The 23753-nt window shown below is 39.9% G+C and overlaps 2 protein-coding genes across 4 annotated transcripts; both read right to left on the bottom strand.

Annotated features, from left to right (window-relative positions):
• Nucleotide 1: 1 nt before the first annotated feature.
• LOC117236442 (HMG box-containing protein 4) lies at nucleotides 2-2988 on the bottom strand. 3 transcript variants are annotated; one of them, XM_033499388.1, is made up of 5 exons: nucleotides 2610-2988; nucleotides 1355-1893; nucleotides 1219-1294; nucleotides 941-1126; nucleotides 2-663 (listed from the first exon to the last, which is right to left on the bottom strand). In XM_033499388.1, exons 1-5 carry the CDS (start codon nucleotides 2728-2730, stop codon nucleotides 251-253), a joined length of 1335 nt encoding a protein of 444 aa, XP_033355279.1. In that variant the 5' UTR covers nucleotides 2731-2988; the 3' UTR covers nucleotides 2-250. The 3 variants fall into 3 exon arrangements, with proteins under 3 accessions (XP_033355279.1, XP_033355281.1, XP_033355280.1); XM_033499390.1 differs by having other exon boundaries at nucleotides 3-594; XM_033499389.1 differs by having other exon boundaries at nucleotides 3-663; nucleotides 1355-1887.
• A 129-nt stretch (nucleotides 2989-3117) lies between these two features.
• LOC117236444 (U3 small nucleolar ribonucleoprotein protein IMP4) lies at nucleotides 3118-4365 on the bottom strand. Its single transcript, XM_033499391.1, has one exon. The coding sequence runs from the start codon at nucleotides 4103-4105 to the stop codon at nucleotides 3170-3172; it is 936 nt and encodes a 311-aa protein (XP_033355282.1). The 5' UTR covers nucleotides 4106-4365; the 3' UTR covers nucleotides 3118-3169.
• Between the last annotated feature and the right edge of the window lie 19388 nt (nucleotides 4366-23753).

Below are 23753 nucleotides of genomic sequence, written 5' to 3'. Positions count from 1 at the left end.
TATAGAATTATTCAAATGTTTATTGTAATTTTTTGTACAAACATATTATTTATATAAAACTTCTTACTTTTATAAGCAGAGAAAATATAACAAAGATTTCACTTTAAAATTCTCTCCTTTTGTAGCAAACAAAACTATATTATTTCTTCGTTATTCTTAATTAATTTAACAATTATGTATGTCTATTTAATTTATCGATATATTTACATTGTATATTATTAGATTATCTTTTTCATTATTTTTACATATATTACAAACCAGGCATAAGATACGCAATATTGTCGAGCATTTGCGAAAGTGTTTCGTGTTTAGCTCCATTAGTTTCTGGTACCTGTTGTGTTAGGCAAATCAAAGGACCCAGTGCGCAAAGTAGAGAATCCAGCAAGACCGACAGACTGCCCGATACCGCTATTTGCCCATCGTGTTCCTTTAACCGTTCACCGATGATCGTTAAACTCTCACCGAGAAGCTTGAGATGAGCAGCTACATCGATAGGTTGAGTACCAACGACTTTGTACATTCCTGTTCCTATCATTGGTTCGTTAACTAAATCTTTCCCAGTTCGATTCGACGGCGGCGATACCGGAACATTTCCTACAACCGAGGGTAGACCTAGTTGAATAGTTTTTTTGGAGGTAGCAGGCTTTTGCTCTTTCCCATTACCTGTAATACAAAGAAAGACAGAACATAAAATGTTACAAATGTCATTGTGTTGTTTGATTTGCCTATCTCTAAACGAGATACATGCATACAAAACAAATGATAATAAGACATCTACCATATAATTCTCAGAGGCATAAAACATATAAATGATATATTATTTGAAAGACTTTTGACTAATACGCGTGCACGAGAAGCAAATCAAGATGAATAAACTACCATATAACTTTTAGAGATATACTCGTAAAAATGATGTATACATGAGAACCAACAAACCCACCAATTTTATTAATGAATTTTTTTCGCGAAGCAGGCGGCGGCATTTTCCAAACAGGCTCATCTTTACTCGCAGGTAAAGAATGAGGTTTTGCTGCCAAGCGTTTTGCGCGTCTGCGCCAGTTATATTTTTCCAGATTTGGTACTGTAGCCCACAGTTCTCCTAAACGTTTAGAAATTGCTGCAAAATCTACAAAAAGCAACGTTTCACGAATAATATTAGCATCGGTTTTCTAAACTGACCATACATAGTAAGGAGAAACAAGAGTGAAGCTTATATACCCATATAAGGACATTGCTCTAGTAACTCTTGCCTAATTTCTTTAGCCCACAACATGTACGCGGTAAATCTCGTTTTCTGAAAACATCATCGAATTGTGAAATAATCATCCCCTTAGTAACTTTCATGTGTACATACCCCTTTGTCTTTACGTTGTGCCTTCATTCTACCTATTATTTTGCCATCTTTAATAATTAGCTTTTTCTTACATTTCTCAAGCATGTACAAACTATTTGCTTGTGAAGGTGTTTCTTGGCCAGGTGGTTCAAGCTTTCTAAACCCTGCTTCTCTATCATCTATCATAAGAGGATCAACGTCATCGTCGCTTCCAGAATCCATACTATATCTTTCATCCTCATTTAACCCAGAGGGATCGTCAGACTCTGACCCTGAAGACTGCCCTTCGTTATCTGACAATGTCTCTTGTTTAACTCTTTGCTGTCCAGAGTTGGAATTTGAATTCTTCCTTTGTCTTCCACTACTTGCATGTTGGATCGACTGATTTGGTGACATACGTTGGGAATCATATCTGTCCAATAATTGTTGATTTTGTAATTGTTGTGCTTTTTGACGTTTGTACTTGTTATCCGTAAAATCATCTGGCGATTCAAAGTCAACGAGTTTGGAAGATTTCTTTCTCACACGGCCACTGCGGGAGATACCCGTGACCTCTAGATCTGAAAGATAAAGCGGACTGCACCTTGCCAAGAAAGAGAAAGGGACCAAAATACTTTGTAAGATCTAACTACCACTCTCATAACCTTCTGGGATTCAAGATCATTATTTCTATGCAAATGTACTTTACACGAAGAGTGTGCATGGGTATCCAAACGTAGTTCACTGTATACTTGTTTGTATTATAATTTTTTTGATCGATATTTTGAAATTTTTTAACTAGATGTGTCTGATACCAATTATTAGATCTCGTGGACGCGTATTATGTGTCACATAAATTTTACTACATACACATAAGTACAAAGAACTTTCTTTATACCTGATGTACATAAACATTCTACATATTGGAACGAACATAACGAGTATTACAATTACTTCAAATTATGAGTACAAGGCAATTGCCATTTATTCGAATAAAATTTTATCTGTTTGTTTTTTGTAATAATCGTTCTCTCATTGGAGCCTGTTTCTGTTTCATGAAATTTCTCAAATTTAAAAAACCTGACTACGAATGAATTGTACACATCATTAGTTTAATGACTCTCCGCTACGGACAAAAGCGCTAGTAACCAAAACGCAAATTGGAGTAAATATTGCAAAGAAATTGATAAATTTGCTACGAACGCGCGCAAATCATGCGGAATACTGCAAGCGATACGAGCAAACAAGCAACTGGTCTACCAAATATCTCTCCCTATAAAGTGAAAGCTGATCTCACCGTCATTCTTCTGACGTTTCGGAGTCACGAACATATCCATAGCGTCGTTTCGTTGCTGTCGGAGCTTCTTGTGCCGCGGCGTTCTCTCAGATTTCGCGGGCTTACGAACATTGGCGCGCATCACGCGCTAATAAGTTCTTGCTTTTTTGTTGCAAATGCATCTGTTCAAATCTTCAGCACTCTTCCCAACAGAAATTACTCCTCAAACTCTAAACTTTGTTTATTTTTATGGTGATTTAAAAAACAACTGCTACGAAGGAAACCAGAATGCACTGCGCAGCGTGAGTTACGCATTTAGGACGCAACGCGCGAAATTTAAAAATAAGTGTTTGATTTTAGTTTTTGTGGAAAACATAGATTGTTCTAAAAGTTGCATAAACTTTCCAACTTATAAGATATAAAAGTAATAGTTTACATTATTTAAAAAGATAAGAATCTAGAATAATAAATTTAGTAGATCTAATGATAAAAAAATAATAAATCTAGAATATGTTATAAAAAAAATGTATTATTTACATTATCGAGTTCGTTGGAATTAATTAAAAGAAATGCATACAAATTTAAATATCATCTTCTTGTTGCCATCCATCTTCGTTAGATAAAAATCTTCTCTTGTGGCTAGTATTCATGTAAGGTCTTAATGCCCATTCCGTATCAGCTGCTGCTTCTGCATCCAAAGTACCTAATTTAATTTGATATAATTTTAATTGAAATCTGGGACCAACTTCTACCAGTTCGATGGCCTTTCCATGAATCTTTTTATAAGTGTGATGCCGGAAGGATATGTAGTCATCATGATTGGCAAAAGTAATTATTCTTTTGCTATCTTCTTTTGGTACTGGGAATAAATATTTTAAAATACTCATAACACGTTCACCTAACTTTGTTTTGAAATTGTGAAATATAAGGTGAGGATATTGTTCAGACATGGTTCCAATATCAGGAACATCGTGTCTCATAATAACGTCCGACATGGTGAAATATGCAGTAGGTCCATAGGGAAGATGACAAATAATAAGAGAATTAGGCACGCCTCTGTGTTCGTGCACAATTATGAAATCTGTAACGTCGTTTGCTCTGCACGCATGTATCAATTGTTTCATTTCATAGTTTCCTCGATTCATTCTTTGAGAATTAGGAAATATCAAACGCAATTCTTTGACAAACATTTTCAATCTGGAACTTGGGTCGCGAGAAGTGGTAATCACAATTTTTGGATCTTCAACTCCGGCCCAACGATATTCATCATCTTCGTGAGATCCCACAACACCTCCCATTTCTGTTCCAATAGCAACAGCCATTTCTGGTCCAGCATCTTCCCAAGCTAATTGTTTTTGTATGTTCAAAGCATCTTTTCTTAGATCTGGATGTATAGGTATATTTTGCTCTAGGCTGCGTTTAAGTTTTTCCTTCTTTTCTTGAATGCTTTTTAATTTATCTTGAACGGATTTTCTGTAGAGATATTCTCTACGAAGCCTCGCTTGTCTCCGTAACATTTTGACGTTTCAATAAATACCTTGTACTTAATAAATACTTTTCAAAACTAAAGGCTTATAGGTTATAAGAATCACACACGTCCTGATGTAATATAAACAATAATTATAGCTGATAGAAGACAGATTGTGCGATAATAAAATTTAATTTAATGTATTATTAAGTTTTTATCATCAAGTTAATAAAATTATTATTGATTAATTTATTCCAAATTCTTGTATTCTTATATTCTCTGTACATTCTCGTATTGTATATTCTCTCTTGTATTGCATATAAATTCAGGCGGTAACGCGATTGGTCAAGCTGGCGGTGACGAGCCAATTACAGCTTTCGAGCGATGATGACGTGTCTTCAACGACTAAATCTCGAAATTAGTAAGTAGTTAATAACTTTGCATTTTCGTGTACTTGCAAAAATGAAATTTGTGCTTGAATTTGCGTCGTTAATGAAAATAAGCGACGGTGAGTTTTCTTTCTCTCTTGATAGTTATTATAATCATAAGTAGATCGAGGATTCTTATATATCTATAGGAAATATGAAAGTGCAAAATTGTACAAGATTTATATGATATGAAGAAATATGTAAAATATTTAAATATAGTATTTTCTATAATACTTGCTGGGTAAAACAATTTGCTAGGTTCTGTTTTTTAAATTATATTCTCAATGAAATATATGATATTATAGTTTTATATTTATCGGCATAGCTTTTGTTTTCAAACTTTTTCGGAGCATATGTGTCCAACGAAAAAGAATTTGAATATGTATACAATAGGATTAAACTTGTACGAGAGAAGAACTATTATTTAGAACAATAATGAATAATGAAATATCTTTATTGTGATTTTATAGTTGATACACGGAAAAATCTGTATAGAGAACCAAGTACCAGCTTGGAGTCGACTAATGAAATTGGTACGTAAAGTATACATCAGCGTTCTTTATTCAAACTATATTTTACCATAGTTTACAAAGAACATGTTTGGGTAATCGAGAGAATTTACATTAGAATGAGTAGGATAGGATAAACAACGAGTACAAATTTTGATAGTTGTCAATAGTAGGAACACTAGAAAATTTTGCATGCTGCAGCTTCCGATATATATATAATCATTATACGTGGTAGAAATTATTCGTTTCTTGCTTGCGAATGAAATCTGGAAATTAATTGCGCGCGAGATTTGAATTTGATTATTTAGTGGCATCTACGCCAGCGATAAATATTTCCCCTTTACAATGTCGGTAACCTTACCGACCAACCCTTAGCATCTCGTCCGCGTCGATAATAAGTAATCGACGTACTCGCGAGTAGTAACTAGTTTCAAACATCGACGTCAGATATCATATGAATTATTTCTTTCTGCCTATAAACGTAGAAAAACTTGAACAACGAACAGGCCGAGTCTTTATATCATTCGATGTACTCATGATATGTCAGAATTTCTTTTCAACGATATTAAAAAGTAAAATAAAATACGTAAATGGATTTAGAGATTCTATAGAATCAGAGTTCGTTCGTTGGTGATTTATGAAAGGATAGACGCGAGTCGGAGGCTTTTTTCCCTCCTGGTTAATTGCAACCAGCTTGCGATTTCCCTGCTGTCTCTTTGATCGAGCCGCCCACTCGGTATTTCTCTTCGCGGAATATGACTTTTCAGGCTGCGCTTAATTAGCGACGAACTTTGAATCATAATCACAAAGGCATTCTTTGTAAGCGTATAACGCGTGCTACTGCTTCCTACTCGCAGCGATTTACAAGAGTTTGCAGTTTATTCCGCTGAAGCCAAACGAAACGAGACGAAACGAAAGTTGAAAGAAAAAATGATGCGAAACGACGAAGAAAAAAGAAGAGTCTAGCAATGGACGCAGAAGAATCGCGGTGATTTGGGAAAAAAGTGTAATGGCCCCGGGGATAGGGCTCGTGCCGTGCACGGCGCCTCGTAATTCATTTAGACGGTAGCTCGACGAGACAGGCTCAATTACAGTCGCGGCAAAAAACCGCACGGGAACGAGTAGCTTCTTCGTACGACGTGCGTGGTCCGTGTTCGTTGCTGCTTCGTCTCGGCGTACACGCGCGCTCGTTTTCTCGTCTCTTTCAAGGAGGAAAGAAGGGCCGCGGGCTCGTGTCCTGCGTCACTCAACCAAGCACACCGCGGACATCGTTAAAGCCTCTTTGTCATCCGTTTTACCCGACCGGCTGCCATTATGGCCCCTCGTTCGTTCCTACGTGCAAAACGTTCGGAATTCCTCGCGCGTACCCGCTCCTAGGAGGTCTTCCATCTACAGCCGAATCTACTCTTGGATCGTTTACTTTTTGCGAAATTCGACTTTCTACGCGCAACATTTTACTTTATAAATTTCTCCAACCTGATATTTCCGTCTATTTATCGTTACTGTGCCGTATCGTACGATATTATTTAGCGATATTTTCGAGAATCACGGTCCACCTTTGTCACTTTGTGCTTCTAAAATGATCGTACAATAGCATCGATGGCGATAAATACGACGTAACAAGTAAAAGTAATATTTACTTAAAGTAGTATAATTTATTATTATTATTATTATTATTATTATTATTAGTATTATTATTATTATTATTATTATTAGTATTATAGTATTATTTAGTATTATTAGTATTATAGTATTATTCAGTATTATTATTATTATTATTATTCCACTGAATTTTTGAAACTATAGTATTATTTAGTATTATTATTATTAGTATTATTAGTAGTATTATAGTATTATTCAGTATTATTATTACTATTACTATTACTATTATTATTATTATTATTATTATTCCACTGAATTTTTGAAACTATAGTATTATTTAGTATTATTATTATTAGTATTATTATTAGTATTATAGTATTATTTAGTATTATTAGTATTATAGTATTATTCAGTATTATTATTATTATTATTCCACTGAATTTTTGAAACTATAGTATTATTTACTATTATTATTAGTATTATTAGTATTATAGTATTATTCAGTATTATTATTACTATTACTATTATTATTATTATTATTATTATTCCACTGAATTTTTGAAACTATAGTATTATTTACTATTATTATTATTATTATTATTCCACTGAACTTTTAAAACTATAGTATTATTTATTATTATTATTATTATTATTATTATTCCACTAAATTTTTTAAACTATAGTATTATTTAGTATTATTATTATTAGTATTATAGTGTTACGTTTTGTTTGGCTCGTTTTGGTTGTGTTGCCGTTAATCCTTGAATTCAGAATAAATTGTAGTGTTGTCTGTTATTTAATGCGACTGGCAATTAAACTCCATGTTTCGGCTAACCTGCTACGCGCAGGAGTACTGGCACGGGAGAGGATTAAAGTTGGTGAAAATAAACGTTCGCTTAATCCTATTATATCATTAGACAAATATTCTTCACAAAAAAAAAAAAATGTTTATTCGTATTGTAATTGGATATTGACAGAATTGTCGTTGAAATTTCGAATACTCGGAGTTACAGTCGTTCGCAATACGTTTTCACTCTTATTAATTACAAGATTTTAATTTTCATGGATCTTCGATAGTTTACAAATTGACAAATACAAACACGTCGATTAACAAGACTAACAAGCACCGGGAACTAATGAAACAAAGAACTAAAAGCTAAAGAACTAAAGGACTAAAGAATCTAAAAGCTGAGAGCAAAAAACTAAGAGCTAAAGGAACTAAGAGCTGAAAAAACCAAGGAACTAAAGAATTAAAAGGCAAAGGAACTGAGAAATTAAGAGCTAAAGGAATTGAGAATTAATCGCTATGAACAAGAAATTACTTGCCAAGAAATGGGCAACTGATCGCCAAGAACCAAGAACCAATTAATCACCAAAAACTGACGAACTAATCACACAAAACTGAGAAATTAACTATTCTGAACTAAGCAATTATTTCTCTTTCTTCTATGTCGCTACGCTTATTTATATTTAGGTCTACCGTGGAGGGGTCGTCGTGTGACGGGTTATTCCGTGGGGGTTGTGAGGCTCGAATTTGCTTTCTATACAAATTGTTAAAATTTATTCAAATTTCAAATTGGAACGCTCGCTCGCGCTATTGGTAGTTTTAGTCTACGTTACGGAGCGTGCGCAGCGCGGGACGTGACAATAGTATTATTTAGTATTATTATTATTAGTATTATCAGTATTATTCATTATTACTATTATTATTATTATTATTATTATTATTATTATTCCATTGAATTTTTGAAACTTCGTCTGGAAAACGCGAGAAGCGGACGTACCGTGTGTGTGCGCGCGCGCGGTAAGCCACCGACATTTTCACTCATCGCGGATGATTCATCGAATATGAAAGATGAGAGCCTTATACTTATACTTATATCAGTTTACCGAACGAATTCGTTTCGCTAGTCTTGAAAAGTTTGATCGCATCCAACCGATGATAAAACGTGCCGAGCTATTCTCCATTCGCTTCTCCCAGACAACACGTTTTATTCCTCTGTTCGATTCTCTTATTCGCTTCACAGTTTACTTCGATTAATTTTGATTATGTCGATACAGTCGATTATTGATTGATTAATCTGAAACGCTTGGATACAGGAAATTGTTCGGTTCGTACTTAGAAAACGCGTCTTATCCCTCTGTTCGATTCCCTTCGCGGTTTACTTCGATTAATTTTGATTATGTCGATCAATTGGTTTCGATTATTTTGATTAGCTCATTTGAACGATCTGAAACGCTTATTCAGGACACTGATCGAGTTAGTACTTGGAAACAACAGTAAGAACTGCCTGTGCGAAACACGTTTGGCACATTCGTAGCTGCTCGCGTAACGACAAACACGCGCGTCGTAAAACGTGCTTTGTATCTCGCGGCGTTTCGTTACGAACGAATCGTCGTTCGATTCATCGAAGGGACTGTTGTTTGAGAATCGTTAGATACAACAGAGGATCGTTGTTCCATGCTTCTCAACGAGTTATCCTCGGCGATCGTCCAAAGCGGAAACGTGTAAAATTCCTGGTCGGTCGTTGGCTCGTTTCGTTCTCTCGCTGCTTCGCAGGCCAATTTTTCTCAGCCTCGGTTTGCACGCGATTTTCAATCGCGCGTACCTACCTACGTACATTTTCGCGCCTGTAAAATTTCGAAGAACCGATAGAACCGATAACGGGATATCGATAAATAGATTGGCGAGGAGAGGCGGCGGTGGTCGAGGATGGCCGTGGATGATGGTTTTTGCTCGGCAGAAAGAAAATGCATCTACTGTTCTCGTCGGAGGGATGTCGGGCAGGGTTAATCGGCCGGTTAAGCCTCAAGACAATGGGCCTCGGTGTTGATGGCGATATTTTAATGAAGTTAGCAAGTTCCCGGTAGCGGGTCGCCGTCGCGATTCCAGGAGCGTGAACGAGAGGAGCCCTTAAGGGCAGAGGGCGGAGGCGCCACCCGGCCACTGATTTCCACTTAGCGATATCGTCCTACAAAGCAGCCTTCATCTGCCACAGTTTCTTTTCTCTCTATCTTTTTCTCTTTTGCTCCCTCCGTTTCTTCTTTCTGCTCCCCTCTCTCGCCTCGTAGTTGCTTCTTCTTCGTTGTCGAATCTCGGATGGAAGAACTGCGGGGGAAAGCGAATGGAAACGAAATGGAAGGTTGGATTTTAGCGATGAAAACGCGCTACGTTCTGCGGTGGTTGCGTGGCGTCGAGTGACGCACAGGTTTGCCAATCGACAAAGATGTTTCATCGGATTACGGCTCTCGATCATTCTCCAACGATTTGCATATATACGGTGGAATAGAGCGTGTGGCAGGAGGATCGCGATGATCGGCGCGCGTCAGTTAGAAACGGCGCGGCCGAACAACGAGTCGCTTTGCATACGGCCGGATTAATTTGATCGATGGCACAGGGTATATACATCGGAGAAAGCGATTACGCTGCGACGATAGGATATTTTCTGGCCGATTTTCCAGCCTTCTGTGTCTCTGTTTCCTTTGGCACGGGGCACGCGTTAATCGATTCACTGTGCAGGCTCGTCTGTAACGTTATTCCTTTTCATACTCGACTCACTTTCCGTCGAACTTGCTTCACCGCGCGCTAACGAGACGCGTTCTCCGGTTTCTTAATTAGTCGAGCAATTAATGCGGAATCAGAAACTGTGAAGATAATTTAGCGGCCGCGGGATTCGCGGCCACGCTACGCCAAATCCACCATCGCCGATTACGACTCGAATATTCGCTCACAGATCGGTTTCGTGCATTTAGGTGTACGCCAGGCCGGCTATCATTAGGGAGAAATCACATGCAAAACCTGAGACGTTAAGATCGCCCCGTTCGGCCGTAAACTTTCGTAGATTCTAATCGAGCGCGCGTAATTAGAGCGGCAGCAATTGTCGGTAATTAATTGGAGGTAAATTAATTAGCTTAGATCGAATAGAAAGTGGAAAATTACAAGGTATTCGGTGCAAGTCGAACCGCGTTTCTCGGCTCGCCGGCCTAAACGCTGTCGTTTTCGTCCTCGAATCGCGCTCCAGTCGTCCGAAAATACGCTGCGAACCTCCTCTCCACCGAGCAGTCCGAAAGAAGATGTAAATCATTGGAAGAGCAGCTACCGCCCGCTCGAATTCCACCAGGTCGATTGGGATAACGCGAGACTAGCAACGATAGTAACTCAAACGCGAGATAATATTTTACTATTCGAACAATTATTATTATTATTATTTAATAAAATAATAATGTACGAAGAACGTTTAATAGGAGTGCGAGTGTGTTTAATCATTCGTTTGAAATCTCTTCCTTTTAAATTCGAAGGTTATCGACGAGCAATCGAAGGCTGTTTTAACGTTTTTTGAATGGGAGAGAAATGGGAGCGAATTCGCGTCTTACGTACTTGATGCGGTATCCTGTAAAATTGTTAACTATTGTTAAATGAAATAGTAAAAAGGAAGTAATGGGTGCTATAAACGAAATGTTACGAATGTATTTTTACATTACGTGATTGAATAATACGGAATTGTTCTCAATATATTGATATGATATTGGTCGCTCGGGAAGTTTGTTCCGATTTTTGAGCAATTTAATAAAATAATAAATTTTGCTTATTACCTTTTCATTGGAGAAATTGTTTTCAAGCATATTGCATTAAAAAACGTTACTAGAAGCATCTTTAAATACGCTGATTGATTTTTAACAAAATATTGCACTTGTGAAATGCTGCTCTGATTTTTGAGAAATTTAATAAAATAATACATTTTGCTTAGTAGCTTTCCATTGCGCAAGTTGTTTTCAAGCATATCGCATTAAAAAACGTTACTAGAAACATCTTTAAATACGCTGATTGATTTTTAACAAAATATTGCACTTGTCAAATGCTGCTCTGATTTTTGAGAAATTTAATAAAATAATAAATTTTGCTTGGTAGCTCTCTATCTGGGAAGTTGTTTTCAAGCATATTGCATTAAAAAATGTTGCTAAAAGTATCTTAAAATATGCTCATTGATTTTTAACAAAATATAGCACTTGCGAAATGCTGCTCTGATTTTTGAGAAATTTAATAAAATAATAAATTTTGCTTATTACTTTTCCATTGGAGAAATTGTTTACAAGCATATTGCATTAAAAAACATTACTAAAAGCATCTTAAAATATGCTCATTGATTTTTAACAAAATATAGCACTTGCGAAATGCTGCTCTGATTTTTGAGAAATTTAATAAAATAATACATTTTGTTTATTACCTTTCCATTGGAGAAATTGTTTTCAAGCATATCGCATTAAAAAACGTTACTAGTAGCATCTTTAAATACGCTGATTGATTTTTAAGAAAATATTGCACTTGTCAAATGCTGCTCTGATTTTTGAGAAATTTAATAAAATAATAAATTTTGCTTATTACCTTTTCATTGGAGAAATTGTTTTCAAGCATATTGCATTAAAAAACGTTACTAGAACCATCTTTAAATACGCTGATTGATTTTTAACAAAATATAGCACTTGCGAAATGCTGCTCTGATTTTTGAGAAATTTAATAAAATAATAAATTTTGCTTATTACTTTTCCATTGGAGAAATTGTTTACAAGCATATTGCATTAAAAAACATTACTAAAAGCATCTTAAAATATGCTCATTGATTTTTAACAAAATATAGCACTTGCGAAATGCTGCTCTGATTTTTGAGAAATTTAATAAAATAATACATTTTGTTTATTACCTTTCCATTGGAGAAATTGTTTTCAAGCATATCGCATTAAAAAACGTTACTAGTAGCATCTTTAAATACGCTGATTGATTTTTAAGAAAATATTGCACTTGTCAAATGCTGCTCTGATTTTTGAGAAATTTAATAAAATAATAAATTTTGCTTATTACCTTTTCATTGGAGAAATTGTTTTCAAGCATATTGCATTAAAAAACGTTACTAGAACCATCTTTAAATACGCTGATTGATTTTTAACAAAATATAGCACTTGCGAAATGCTGCTCTGATTTTTGAGAAATTTAATAAAATAATAAATTTTGCTTATTACTTTTCCATTGGAGAAATTGTTTTCAAGCATATTGCATTAAAAAACGTTACCAGAAGCATCTTTAAATACGCTGATTGATTTTTAACAAAATATTGCACTTGTCAAATGCTGCTGCGATTTTTGAGAAATTTAGTAAAATAATAAATTTTGCTTTTGATTTGCTTTAAATTTTGGTAGCTTCCCATCTGGGAAGTCGCTTTTAAGCATATCGCATTAAAAAACGTTACCAGAAGCATCTTTAAATACGCTGATTGATTTTTATGAAAATATTGCACTTGTCAAATGCTGCTCGGAAAGTTTGTTCCGATTTTTAAGGAATTTAATAAAATAATAAATTTTGCTTGGTATCTTCCATCTGGAAAGTCGCTTTCAAACATATGGCATTAAAAAACGTTACCAGAATATGCTCATCGAGTCAAAATATAAATTTCGAATAAACGTTATAACGTTCCAAAAGAAATTTTCAAACTCTATAAACGAACAAACTTTCCGAGCGTCCTTTTGAATCTTTTCAATCATTCGGAAAATACGCGCGAATTCCGGCGAATTTATGCCCGTCAGAGCATACTGTCCTCAAAGTGTTAAATACAGCTGCGTACCTATTTTACACGGCACATCGCGGCAGATTGAAACTTCGAATCGAGTCGTGGGATACCTCGACAACGAAGAACCGTTTAAATAAAAGACGTTCGTGGCAAATGAAAAACGAAGAACCGTCAACTATAGCGCGTAGCTCGAAGAATGCAAAATGATAGTCGAAAGGTAAGCAAAATCCGTGTCCCGGAAAGGGACATAGAGGTGGAATATATCCGACGACGATTATAGTCGTATCGACTTTCGTGTCTTTCGATCCCTCGAATACTTTACTCTTCGCATCTCTTTCTCTTCTCCCAGCGACAAGTTAAATTGCCGTATCGATCGACGAACAAAATTCCGTGTTTCTCCGGTGGCGATCGATGGGACCAATTTGAACTATTAAGCGCTCGCTTTACGATTCTACTCGGCGAGAATAGGCAACTATCGACAGATTCGAACGGTTTCAACCGACTTTTCACAGACGAAGGCGAACTCGAGGAAAGTAATTTCTTGCTTCTCTCATCAAACTCGCCTTCTTTCTTAGAGGATAAGCTATCGTCGCAGGGGTCGCTTTCGGGATAAGGTACAGTTTACGAGGGATTACGTGGTTTATGAGTTGGAGCGGCGCTCTCGCGCTTTTTAACCCTCGGTTTCCTCGATTTTCATCGGTCGAATCTCCTCCAGAGTCACGGTCCTTCCTTTCGTCCAATTTTACGAGCGCGCCTCTCTCGTGCTGCTGGCTCGCAAGATCTCTATTGTTTTCTGTTCTCGGTGCTTTTCGTCTGGAAAAGCGGAGGTTAAGGTCCCCGGACGATCGTAACTCCGGGGTCGTCGAATTCGACGCGCGGAAACTCGACTTCGTAACTCGCGCCGCGCGTTTCTTCGTCTCGCGGCGAGAGAACGCGCCCCCATCGGAGTTGCAGGTAGGCCAGCCAGGTGTGCAATGCCATTTCGTTTTTCAAGCGTCGTCCCACGTGAAATCGATGGCAACGAATTAAACATTTTTACGCTTTCGCGTTGCTCGCGAACTTGGCCACGTTTCGTTCGAAATAAAATGGAAGATAACAGTTTTGAACTAACGAGCTACCGCCACTATTTTTATTTTCCAAATAAACAGCAGGCTCGTTTCGTCTGAAATTCCAATAAATCATTTTCAAATAATTCCTCCGTCCAGTTAATTACATCGTTCGAGTAAAGTAAGAGAGCTTGTAAGCAGGAGATTGCGAGATTACGTTGGTAGCGAGGCCGAACTCGATAGAAACATGTTTCGTGAGAAACGCGTTTCAAATTTCTCTTTAAGGGCCAACTCGATGAATGCAGCTCGACGATATTTCTCCACGATCTTCGATTATTTTCATGCAAAGACGACACTCGAAAGTTTCTCATTCACAACGAAACAAAGACGAGAAGCGTACACGTTGGGGCTACCTTAGCTCGAGTCGATGAAACGAGCGATTTTTACTACCCGCGACACTTGTTATCTCTTATTCTACTCGAATCGACTAATTTCTATTTTACCACGACAAATCCCTCGACTTGGAATCCGTAGACTCTGACGAATCGTTTCGTCAGAATCGTGGCAAACCTGTCACAGCGAACGAACGGTAACATCACCGCATATTTGCATATTACGAGACATATTTACACGCGTACTGCGGGTTAATCTCGATCGACATTCTTCGTCACTTTCGTGCGATCGAACCGGTTCGACTTTCGAGAAGCGAAAAGCGTGCTGCAACTTTTCCTATCGCTCAAACTCTCACCGTGAGATATAAAAATTTAATTGGTCTGGCGGAATGACGTGCCACCCACTTCGACTTTCTTTCAAATTCACCCCTGGCTTCGTTCTTCGTCTTCGCCTTGCTTCCACGACACGAGATAGCGATGGCCTCGAGACACACCTCCGGTATCAATTCGGCCCGAGTTTCGCCCTTCTTCTTCGTCTTTGCCTGTCTCGTCCTCCGAACGTTTGCCACCGCTTCTTGGCTCGGTCACGGGGAGGAAAAAACTTTGTCGATTGTTCGGGCCGTTAGCGGGATCGTTGCCGCTGGAGAACTCTTTCGTAGTAGATGGTATCGTAAATATGGAGGCGAGAGGGACGTTATCGAATTAATTTGAAGATCGCTGCCAGTGTAGCGGCGCTCGTTGGCCATTTTTCCCCCGTAATTTCGTCAAGTCGGCCAGGTGTGAATTTGTTGGACCGTTTATATCGCGATAGAGCGGCGTAGAAACGGATCGCTTCGGGCCGAGTTTTTGCGAATAACGTTAATAATAACGGGCGAAAGGGTAGATAATTTCGGGCGGGCGTAACGCTGACACTAGCAAATTAAATTGCCCGGAAGAAATGAAGTCGATAGTGGGAATGAATCGCCCGGAAGCTGCCTGTCGAACCGATCCCGATAACTCCCATCCTCTTCTCTTTCGCCCTTGCTGCGCGCCCTTTCGTTCCTTCCTCTTCGCAGTTGCCGGCCAATCGATACGCCGCGATTTAAAGAGTCACGCGTTTCCTTTCCCAGCTACCTTTTAACGAATCGTCGCGCACATTGCGCGCATCGATCTCGCTCGATCTCGGTGCAATTTGCAATTTGCGGCGCGATTTACCCTCGGCGGGCATCGATTTTCTCGTCGCTTTTCCCCGGCGCAGACTCGCCTTTCCGCGCCGGCTGAAGCGGCCGAGGCGGTTCAAGCGGCAGCTCGAGCCTCGAAAGATAGCTCGAATGCGTTGCCAGGGTTTTGTAAGCAACACAGGCAATCTCTGTCTGCGTTAGATAACGCCGACAACGCCGCTATAGATGGAGGGGGTAGCTTTTCATCTTAGTAAATCGCACCCTCTACGATTCCGCGCGCTTCCTCGTCTGCTCCGCTGTGTCCTGTTCGCCGATGCATCTGAACAACAGCTTGCACCGAGTGTTTAGCCGTTTCAACGGATAACGAGAAAGGCGTTGCTTCCGCGTTTTCGCAGGAATTTCCGCGAGTCGAAGATTCCGCTCGCCTGCAATTGCCGCGCACACCATACGACTCTGTCTATTCGCATGGCTGGAAGAAGGTCCGAGTCGCGGCGTGTCGGCCGTAAATCCAGGCAGCCTGTAGCCTAACGCAGACCGGGCTGGGCCACCGGCGTAAAGCACCTACGCCAAAGTCATTTCCTAGAGCTTTGGAGCAAGTTACTGCAGCAACATCGGCAACTCCTCGGCGGAGGGTAATAAAGCCATCTTGCCAACGGGGTGGTTTCGCCTCTTCCACCCTCGCAGCCCGCCCCTCAGGAGGTGGCTGGATAGCGATCTATACTGCCGGGCACCCCTCTCGTCGTTGCCAGGCAACCGTCCCTCTCTCTGTCTCTTTCAACCCCTTCTACGCCCGAGAGTTCTTCCACCCTCCCTAGACAGAGAGAGGCACAGAGAGACCGAGCTGGCCTCTCGATTTTCCCTCTGTTTCGGATTTTTAACCGATTTAATCGTCGGAAAATTCCGCTGGATATTTCGCCTGTTTCCCCTCTTCGTTGTTGTTAAGTGCACGCGCGAAGGAAAATCACGTCGGTGCAGGCGCAACCCTGTCGCCCACTTTTTTCTCAGTTTGCTTACCGTTTTGTCAGTCTTCACGTGACAAGTAGCCATCGAGATCAAGAGAGAAATTTCACTCTTATCGATGCCCGCGGTTTCGAGTATTTTAGCTGCGAGGCGCGGTTAAAGAATCGTATATTTTGTAACGTAGGATATACAGGTCACTTAAACCTGACGCGTGTTTCGTGGGTTTAAAAATACCTGGTCGAACGAAGCTGGCTATCGCGTACATATGCAGATGTAGAGTCGACTCGCACGAAGTGTCCCGCAGTTCGCTGTACAAACCTTGCCGGTGTGTTTTGCAGATAAAAATAAGAGCGAAACGTCGAGAACCTGGTAAATGCTTCGTTCGAAAGTTGTAACAGAATACGAAGCGCGATGCGAACACGCCACGTCGATACTCTTCCTCTCGTCGTTGATTTAACACTGACCTCAGCAGGCCCCGGTGAAAATTCGCAATTCCATTTAAAATTGTTATTTCTTTCGTCCATCCAACTTTATGTAAATTCTCGCAGCAACAAAAATCGAGCAACTGCTTAATCGGATAATATGAGACAATAATTGTTATGCGACATAAGGTACACACAGATGTGTTTATTATTCTCGTGCGTCATTGTGTCATGCGATTTGCTTTCGTTCTGGTTACAAAATTAATCGCGAGACTGAAAGTCTACGAGAAATTCGATAGCGCGTCGATGTCCACTTTTCATCGATCAAATATTAGGTCGCCTGGAAAGTGTCTTTCTTTTACAACGATGCATCTTTATACAAATATTAAACCTAATCTGTCGAACGTTGTGATCCTCATTTTGATAGAAGAAAACGGATCACAATTTGATAAAATAATATAAGACGGAAAATGTTGTGCATCCATTATTTGCCCGTAAAACGAAAGAAGCTTTTCATCGGTCAAACACGTATCTGTGTACGTTGCATACTTTTGTTACAACTTTTTAACGAATCATTCGTCGAGTTGCTGCTACGTGGTGACGTTTTAGTCTCATCTTCGCCTGTAGAACACGCTTGGAAAGTTAGTTCGTGGAACGCGCGGACGAAAGAGGAAAGAAAAAGAAGAAAGAGGAGGAACGAACTGGAGAAGGAAATTCGGACGCGGAAAGGTTGAACGATTTCTCGAAGAATAGGGGAAAACGCGTTCCGAGAAGGAGCGAGGGTTGGAGAAAATTTGATCTCTCTGAGAGGGACGGGGAAGAGGGTGGACAGGGAGCAGAGATTGCGCTCTTATCTCGTCAGATACCGACCGCCTTCAGCTTCCGTTTCGTCCTCCTCCTTCTTCTCGTCCAGACCTCTCCCCTTCCTCTCTCCACTGGCTTTTCCTGGGGGAGGATTGACAAGCACCGAGGGCTGCATGCAACGTCCGATTCGATCCGCCGCAATAAAATTAGAACCGCTGCTTGGACTCTTGCGAATTTTTCCCTTCCTTATCCTCCTCCTGTGTTTTCTCGTTTCGTCGTTCGCGAAAATTACCAGCGCACGCACTCACGACATTTACACTCACGACATTCTACGTTTCCGCGTACATTCTGCAATTTCCTTTTAAAATGCAACGAAATTAAATAGTCAGGAAAGTTTCGTTCGTTTCGTAAGGAAACAATCGACGCGCGACATTTTTTCTTTTCTATATACTCTCTACTATATACTCTCCATACTTTTCTATATACCGAATTGCCTACGATCCATTTTTCCTTTACTATTTCCTTATAAAACGAAAGAAACCTTTGGCTCAGCCGAACGTTTAACGTGCATCGTAGCATTGGCAACTTTATCTATTCCACGCTTTCCCGACGCGTATCCCACGAACGATCGTAATTCGACGATACTCTACGACTCACAGAGCGACGCTTTATTCAAATTTTCGCTGCTCGAAAAGGTACAAATTTCGCGCTTTTTCATCATCGTCCTTCACGCGCGGATAGCTTAGCTCTCTCGCCGCGTCGGTCCACTCTTTCTCCATTTTCCACTGCCTGCAGGCCTCCCTTCGAAGAAAGAAGGGAGGCGGCGTGCTGATAACGAGTTGATGTATGACCTAGTGACGTCACCGACGAGACAACCCCCTTCCTCGACGGTCGAGAGTAGATTACAAAAATCGATAGCGCGTCGGGGACGAGAAAAATGCGCGAGTCGGGCGATTAACGTGGTGAAAACCAACAAAGAAAGAAAGAAAGAGAGAGAGAGAGAGAGAGAGAGACAGACAGAGAGAGAGAGAATTGGGAAGAAGCTTGGGAACCGAACGATCCGATTGTTCTAAACTCGTTAATCGGCCACGACGTCGACGACGAGATCTACTTTGCGACAGAGCGAATACGCCGATAGAGAGACGAAAGCGCGAGCAACTGTGTGGATTTCTCGGGGAAACGATACGAAACGGTGGCGAGAGCCTCCTCCTCCAACCCCTTTGCCAGCCCCGTTTTGTCATTACAACAACGGAGCAAGGGGCGAAGTGGCGGAAAGGAGGAGGCGCGGTTAGAAGTTTAATAACTGCTGGAAAGCGATGCCGTGGTGCGGTGCGGCGCGGCGTCGGTTGGCGTGGCGTTTTCTCACGGAGAATTCCGCCAAGGCGCGCACCAACTCTCCGCACAACACCGGAGATGGAACCCCAGACGTAATTTCCGGTTTCGCCGCGGCACTGCCGCGTTAGCTGAACCAAAAGACGATCGCTCAGCGAACGAGATAGCCCGAGATAACTCACTCCCTCGCGGTTCTCCTTCTACGTTTCTCTTCCCCTCCCTCTTCCTCCCTCTCGCCCCTTCTCTGTCTTCCTCTCCAGCCTCGTCTTCATCGACTTCGAATCTGCTCCGCTCTGCTGCCGTCTTCTCAGCTCGCAAGTCGAGACGCACCTGCCACCGATGACGATCACTCGTCTCTCTATCCTGTGCGATCGATCGTGCAGCAGATACGCGCCTTCTCTCGTTCCACGGACAAACAGCGGCCTCAGTTCGAGCCTCGGTTTCCGAGATTTCCTTTTTCGAGATCGTTCGAATCGGATAGGATTCGATAGAACTGACGTGCGTCTCCATGATCTCGCGAGAATATTTCGAGGTCAATTGCGTTTCCGGCGTCTCCAACTTCCTGCCTTCTCTTTCATGTATCGCGATGCTGTTCTTGGGTCAGTTCCACGTGTCTGTGAAATATCGACCGAAGGCCGAGCTTCCAACACTCATCGAAATAATCAAGATCTTCGAGATCTTTCGACGTTTCAACGGCTTTTTAAGCGACCCTCGGACAACCAATATACATACGTATATCGTCAATATCTTTTCGGGCTTCTCAAGATCATCGTACGCGCGGATAGGGAGCCTCGATATCGTCGATAAATATTGAACATACGAGGAAAATGCACTTTGTCAATAAGAAAGTGACGACGATATCGTATTGGCAATGTATATAAATATTTTTCTGAGTCAATGCGTGTCTCTAATAACTCCTACGTTGTCGAATCCTTTTCAAATTTAATTGACATAATCTCAAGACTTCCATCTTCCTATTGACATCTATTCGTCTAAGCAAATTGCTTTAATGTACATCATTTCGGCTATTCGCCGAGCCACTGTGTATATATATATTTTTTTATTTATTTATTAAAATTTACAATCAATTCTCGCATTGAGAATTTTCAGTAATTTTTTCTGGCTAATTATTTATAATAAGTTAATACTTATTATAGATAAGTATAATTTATAAGTAAGTATTACAAATAAGTAAATATTACTTAATTTAGATAACAAATTGAATCTAGCGTTTAGGTCCAGCTGGTAGTGTCTCCTCAGCCTGCGTTTCGGTGTTTGTTGACTCTTTTGCTACATCTGTCGCTATATTTCGCTATTTCCTCTTCGACTGTTGGTATCTTGAGGTCGCGATGTATTAGTTCGTTGGTGACGTACCAGGCTGCATTTATAATGGATCTTAGCGTTTTCGATTGGAAGCGTTGAAGTATTTCGATGTTGGAGTTACTTGCTGTTCCCCATAGTTAAATTCCGTAGGTCCAGACAGGTTTTATCACGGTCTTGTAGAGGGTAATTTTATTCTGTATGTTTAGTTTAAAAAATAGAATTGTTTTACTTTGTCCTTTAGTTGCTTCGTTTTGTCTGTATATATATATATATATATGTCGGAGATGAAAGGAAAACCGGAGCCTTCCCTTTGCAATTTTGAGGAAGCCTTCTAATGCTTTAGCCTAGATTTTATCATAACTGTAATTAAGCAATTGTCATTTGTAATTGTTTGATATTTGTGAAAGCGAAAGTGGGTTCGAGGTGACAACTGGTCGCCGAACGTAGCCACGGTCACGGGATAAACGTTTTGCCTGACGAAGGTGTGGATCGGTTGTATCGTTCTCCCTAGCAATCACATAGAATTGTACTTTAGAGATGTCGATATAATGGGACACACGTTGTATTAGGAATCAATCTCCAGACAGAAACTGCCTAGCAACGGCGTTTGGATCTTTCTCGATGTTTCCAAAGAGTATACAACAAACTTTTGACAGAAATTGCCTAGCAACAACGATTGGAATCTTCTCGATGCCTCCAGCGAGCATATAACAAACAAATGCAGTCGTATAGCGAAAAAGATTTTCATCAGATATTCGTTCGTGTGATCGCCTTGGAAAGTGATACATCGAGCAATTTACCGAGTGTCTCAGCAATCGTATTTTTGTGTTTAAAATTATTCCACGCATAGTAAAGAGTAATCCCGTTGACCGTGGATTCGTTTGAACCCCGGAACATTGTTAATAGCGTTAATTAAATTCATTATTCGTAAAACCTATCAATCGTTAATCTCATTATTCGTTAAATTTATTATTCGTAAGACATATTATTCGTTCCTCTTATTGTTCGTTAAACTTATTATTCTTTAATCTAATTATTAGTTAAACTTATCGTTTGTTAATCTTATCATTTATTAAACTCATTATTCATAATATTTTGTAAAATCTTGTTTATTCGCGTAAATATATTCTCTGTTTCGTAAAACAATGGCTAATTCAAACGAAGAATCATTACGCGCTTTAAATCCTAATGATAACCCGACATATATATATATTAACGCTAGAACTTCCGATAGTTAACACGAAGCTATTTCTACCGAAACCAGTGAAAATGACAGGTCTTTAAAAAATACGTAATAATAGAATATTTTTATACGCCAAAGAAGAGTTACCAAAGTATACTTAGAAGGGAGGATGAAGTGGAAGGACAGAAAGATATTAGCAAGATTCAGATGTGGAAACGAGACCGAAGCAAGGGAATACTGGGAAGAAGAGGGAGAGAAACGATGCAGGCTATGTAAAGGGAAAGAAGAAGACCCGAGACATGTAATGGAAGAATGCGAAATAACGGGAGGACCAAAGGACACAGAAAAAGTACTAAACGAGGCTGGCGAAGGACCAGCAGAACTAAAAACAATAATAGAAAAGAGAAGGGCAATACAAGACGGGGAGGAACGACAATAAGGAAGCACAGCAAGGAGGCAAAGGCCGAAAAATTGCCATAGTTTTAGAGATAGAATAATTAAGGGAGTGCAATATAATAGAGTGAAACGAAACAGGTAAACGAGATGTAAAACGGAAAGCTGGTCCAAAGCCAAAAGGCACGGACTAAGCAATAACAAATAATACTTTTATATTTATTGATTTATTACTTTCTCACAGAAGCAATTCCACGTTGCGTAGTACGTTTCTCGTATTATTAGTCCATTTGGGATCCCTAAACGAGGGTTGACACGTTTATAAAATTGTAGAACCAGTCGTTTTGACTCTTGTGGTATTTCTAGTGTTAGCATCTAGCGATGCAGCGATCGATCCGGAATTTTCCTGATAACTGATATCGTCGTATCGAAGGATACGCGGTAAAAATTTGAAAAACGCGTGGCAAGTTGTACGAAACGAAGAAACTGGTTCGATAAACAGATTGCAGGACCCTTTTACATTTTGACTGGTATTGGTTTAAGTAGCCTCGATACGAAATTATTTTCAGTTTGAATTCACAGAAAACAAAATAAAATTCATTATATTATTCTTTTAGTTATCCTTGCGAGAGTGATTACATCGTTGCAATTGGAAAAAAATATAACACGAAGTAGGAATTTGAAAATACAATTGTAAAACCAGTCAATTTGACTGTGGTAGTTCCAATGTTAATTTCGACAGCTTTCAACGATTATATCAAAATAAGCATCATCTTTTTAAGGCTCGTCAGAGTTTCAAGAGTTTCAGGATATCGAAGCCCAATCGATGTTATTCGCATTATCCGCCACGTACTTAAGAACCCACCGGTACGAGCGAATATTTCGTTGCTAGTGATCGATCGGAAGATGAGAATTTTCCAAGCGAGAAGAGGACATCATCGTCGTCATCCCCTTTCGAAACGCATTCTCGCAGCAGGCGTATTTCGCAAGCGAGACGCCGATCGGTTCGCCATGATCTCTCGCGGTGATTTGCACACAAACGCTTTCGATTTCGCTTTCGATTCATTCCTAATTCAATTACGCAACACCGCGGTCCGCTTTCGATCTATGAGAATGCCGGGACAAGCTTTCCTCCGCCTCGTCGCCGTTGGAAACGGCGCTGTTTTCCTCGCTAAATCACCGCTCGCGAAGAACCGCTGCCAACATCCCATCATGAATAATAAACGAAAACATCCATGCCGCGTGATATACGCACTTGTGCAGCAACTGGTTCCAACTTATCAAACCTTGCTTCTTTCTTCCTTTGCCACACTTTGTTCACCTTTCCTCGCGAACAAACCTCGTAAGGATATTATCAGGAATATTGGCTGCATCGCGTCGTCCGCGCATAAATCCGAGCGATTCGATTTTAACGCCAGCTTCTCCGCGAATTTACTCTCTTCCCTCCCTTTCTCTTCTCTTTGGCCGTCTTCTTCCTTTTCCCTCCATCTCTACCGTGAAAGATGATATCTGGCGGCCCGTTGAAATCCAAAGACGAGGTCTCTTTGGAACGGGCAAAGATTACCATAATCTCGTGTACCATC

This window comes from Bombus vosnesenskii, unplaced genomic scaffold (genome assembly GCF_011952255.1).
Source record: "Bombus vosnesenskii isolate JDL3184/JDL3185 unplaced genomic scaffold, Bvos_JDL3184-5_v1.1 scf7180000013349, whole genome shotgun sequence".
Taxonomy (NCBI): domain Eukaryota; kingdom Metazoa; phylum Arthropoda; class Insecta; order Hymenoptera; family Apidae; genus Bombus; species Bombus vosnesenskii.
The sequence above is the reverse complement of the archived record's forward strand: the minus strand, read 5'-3'. Positions and strand labels throughout refer to the sequence as shown.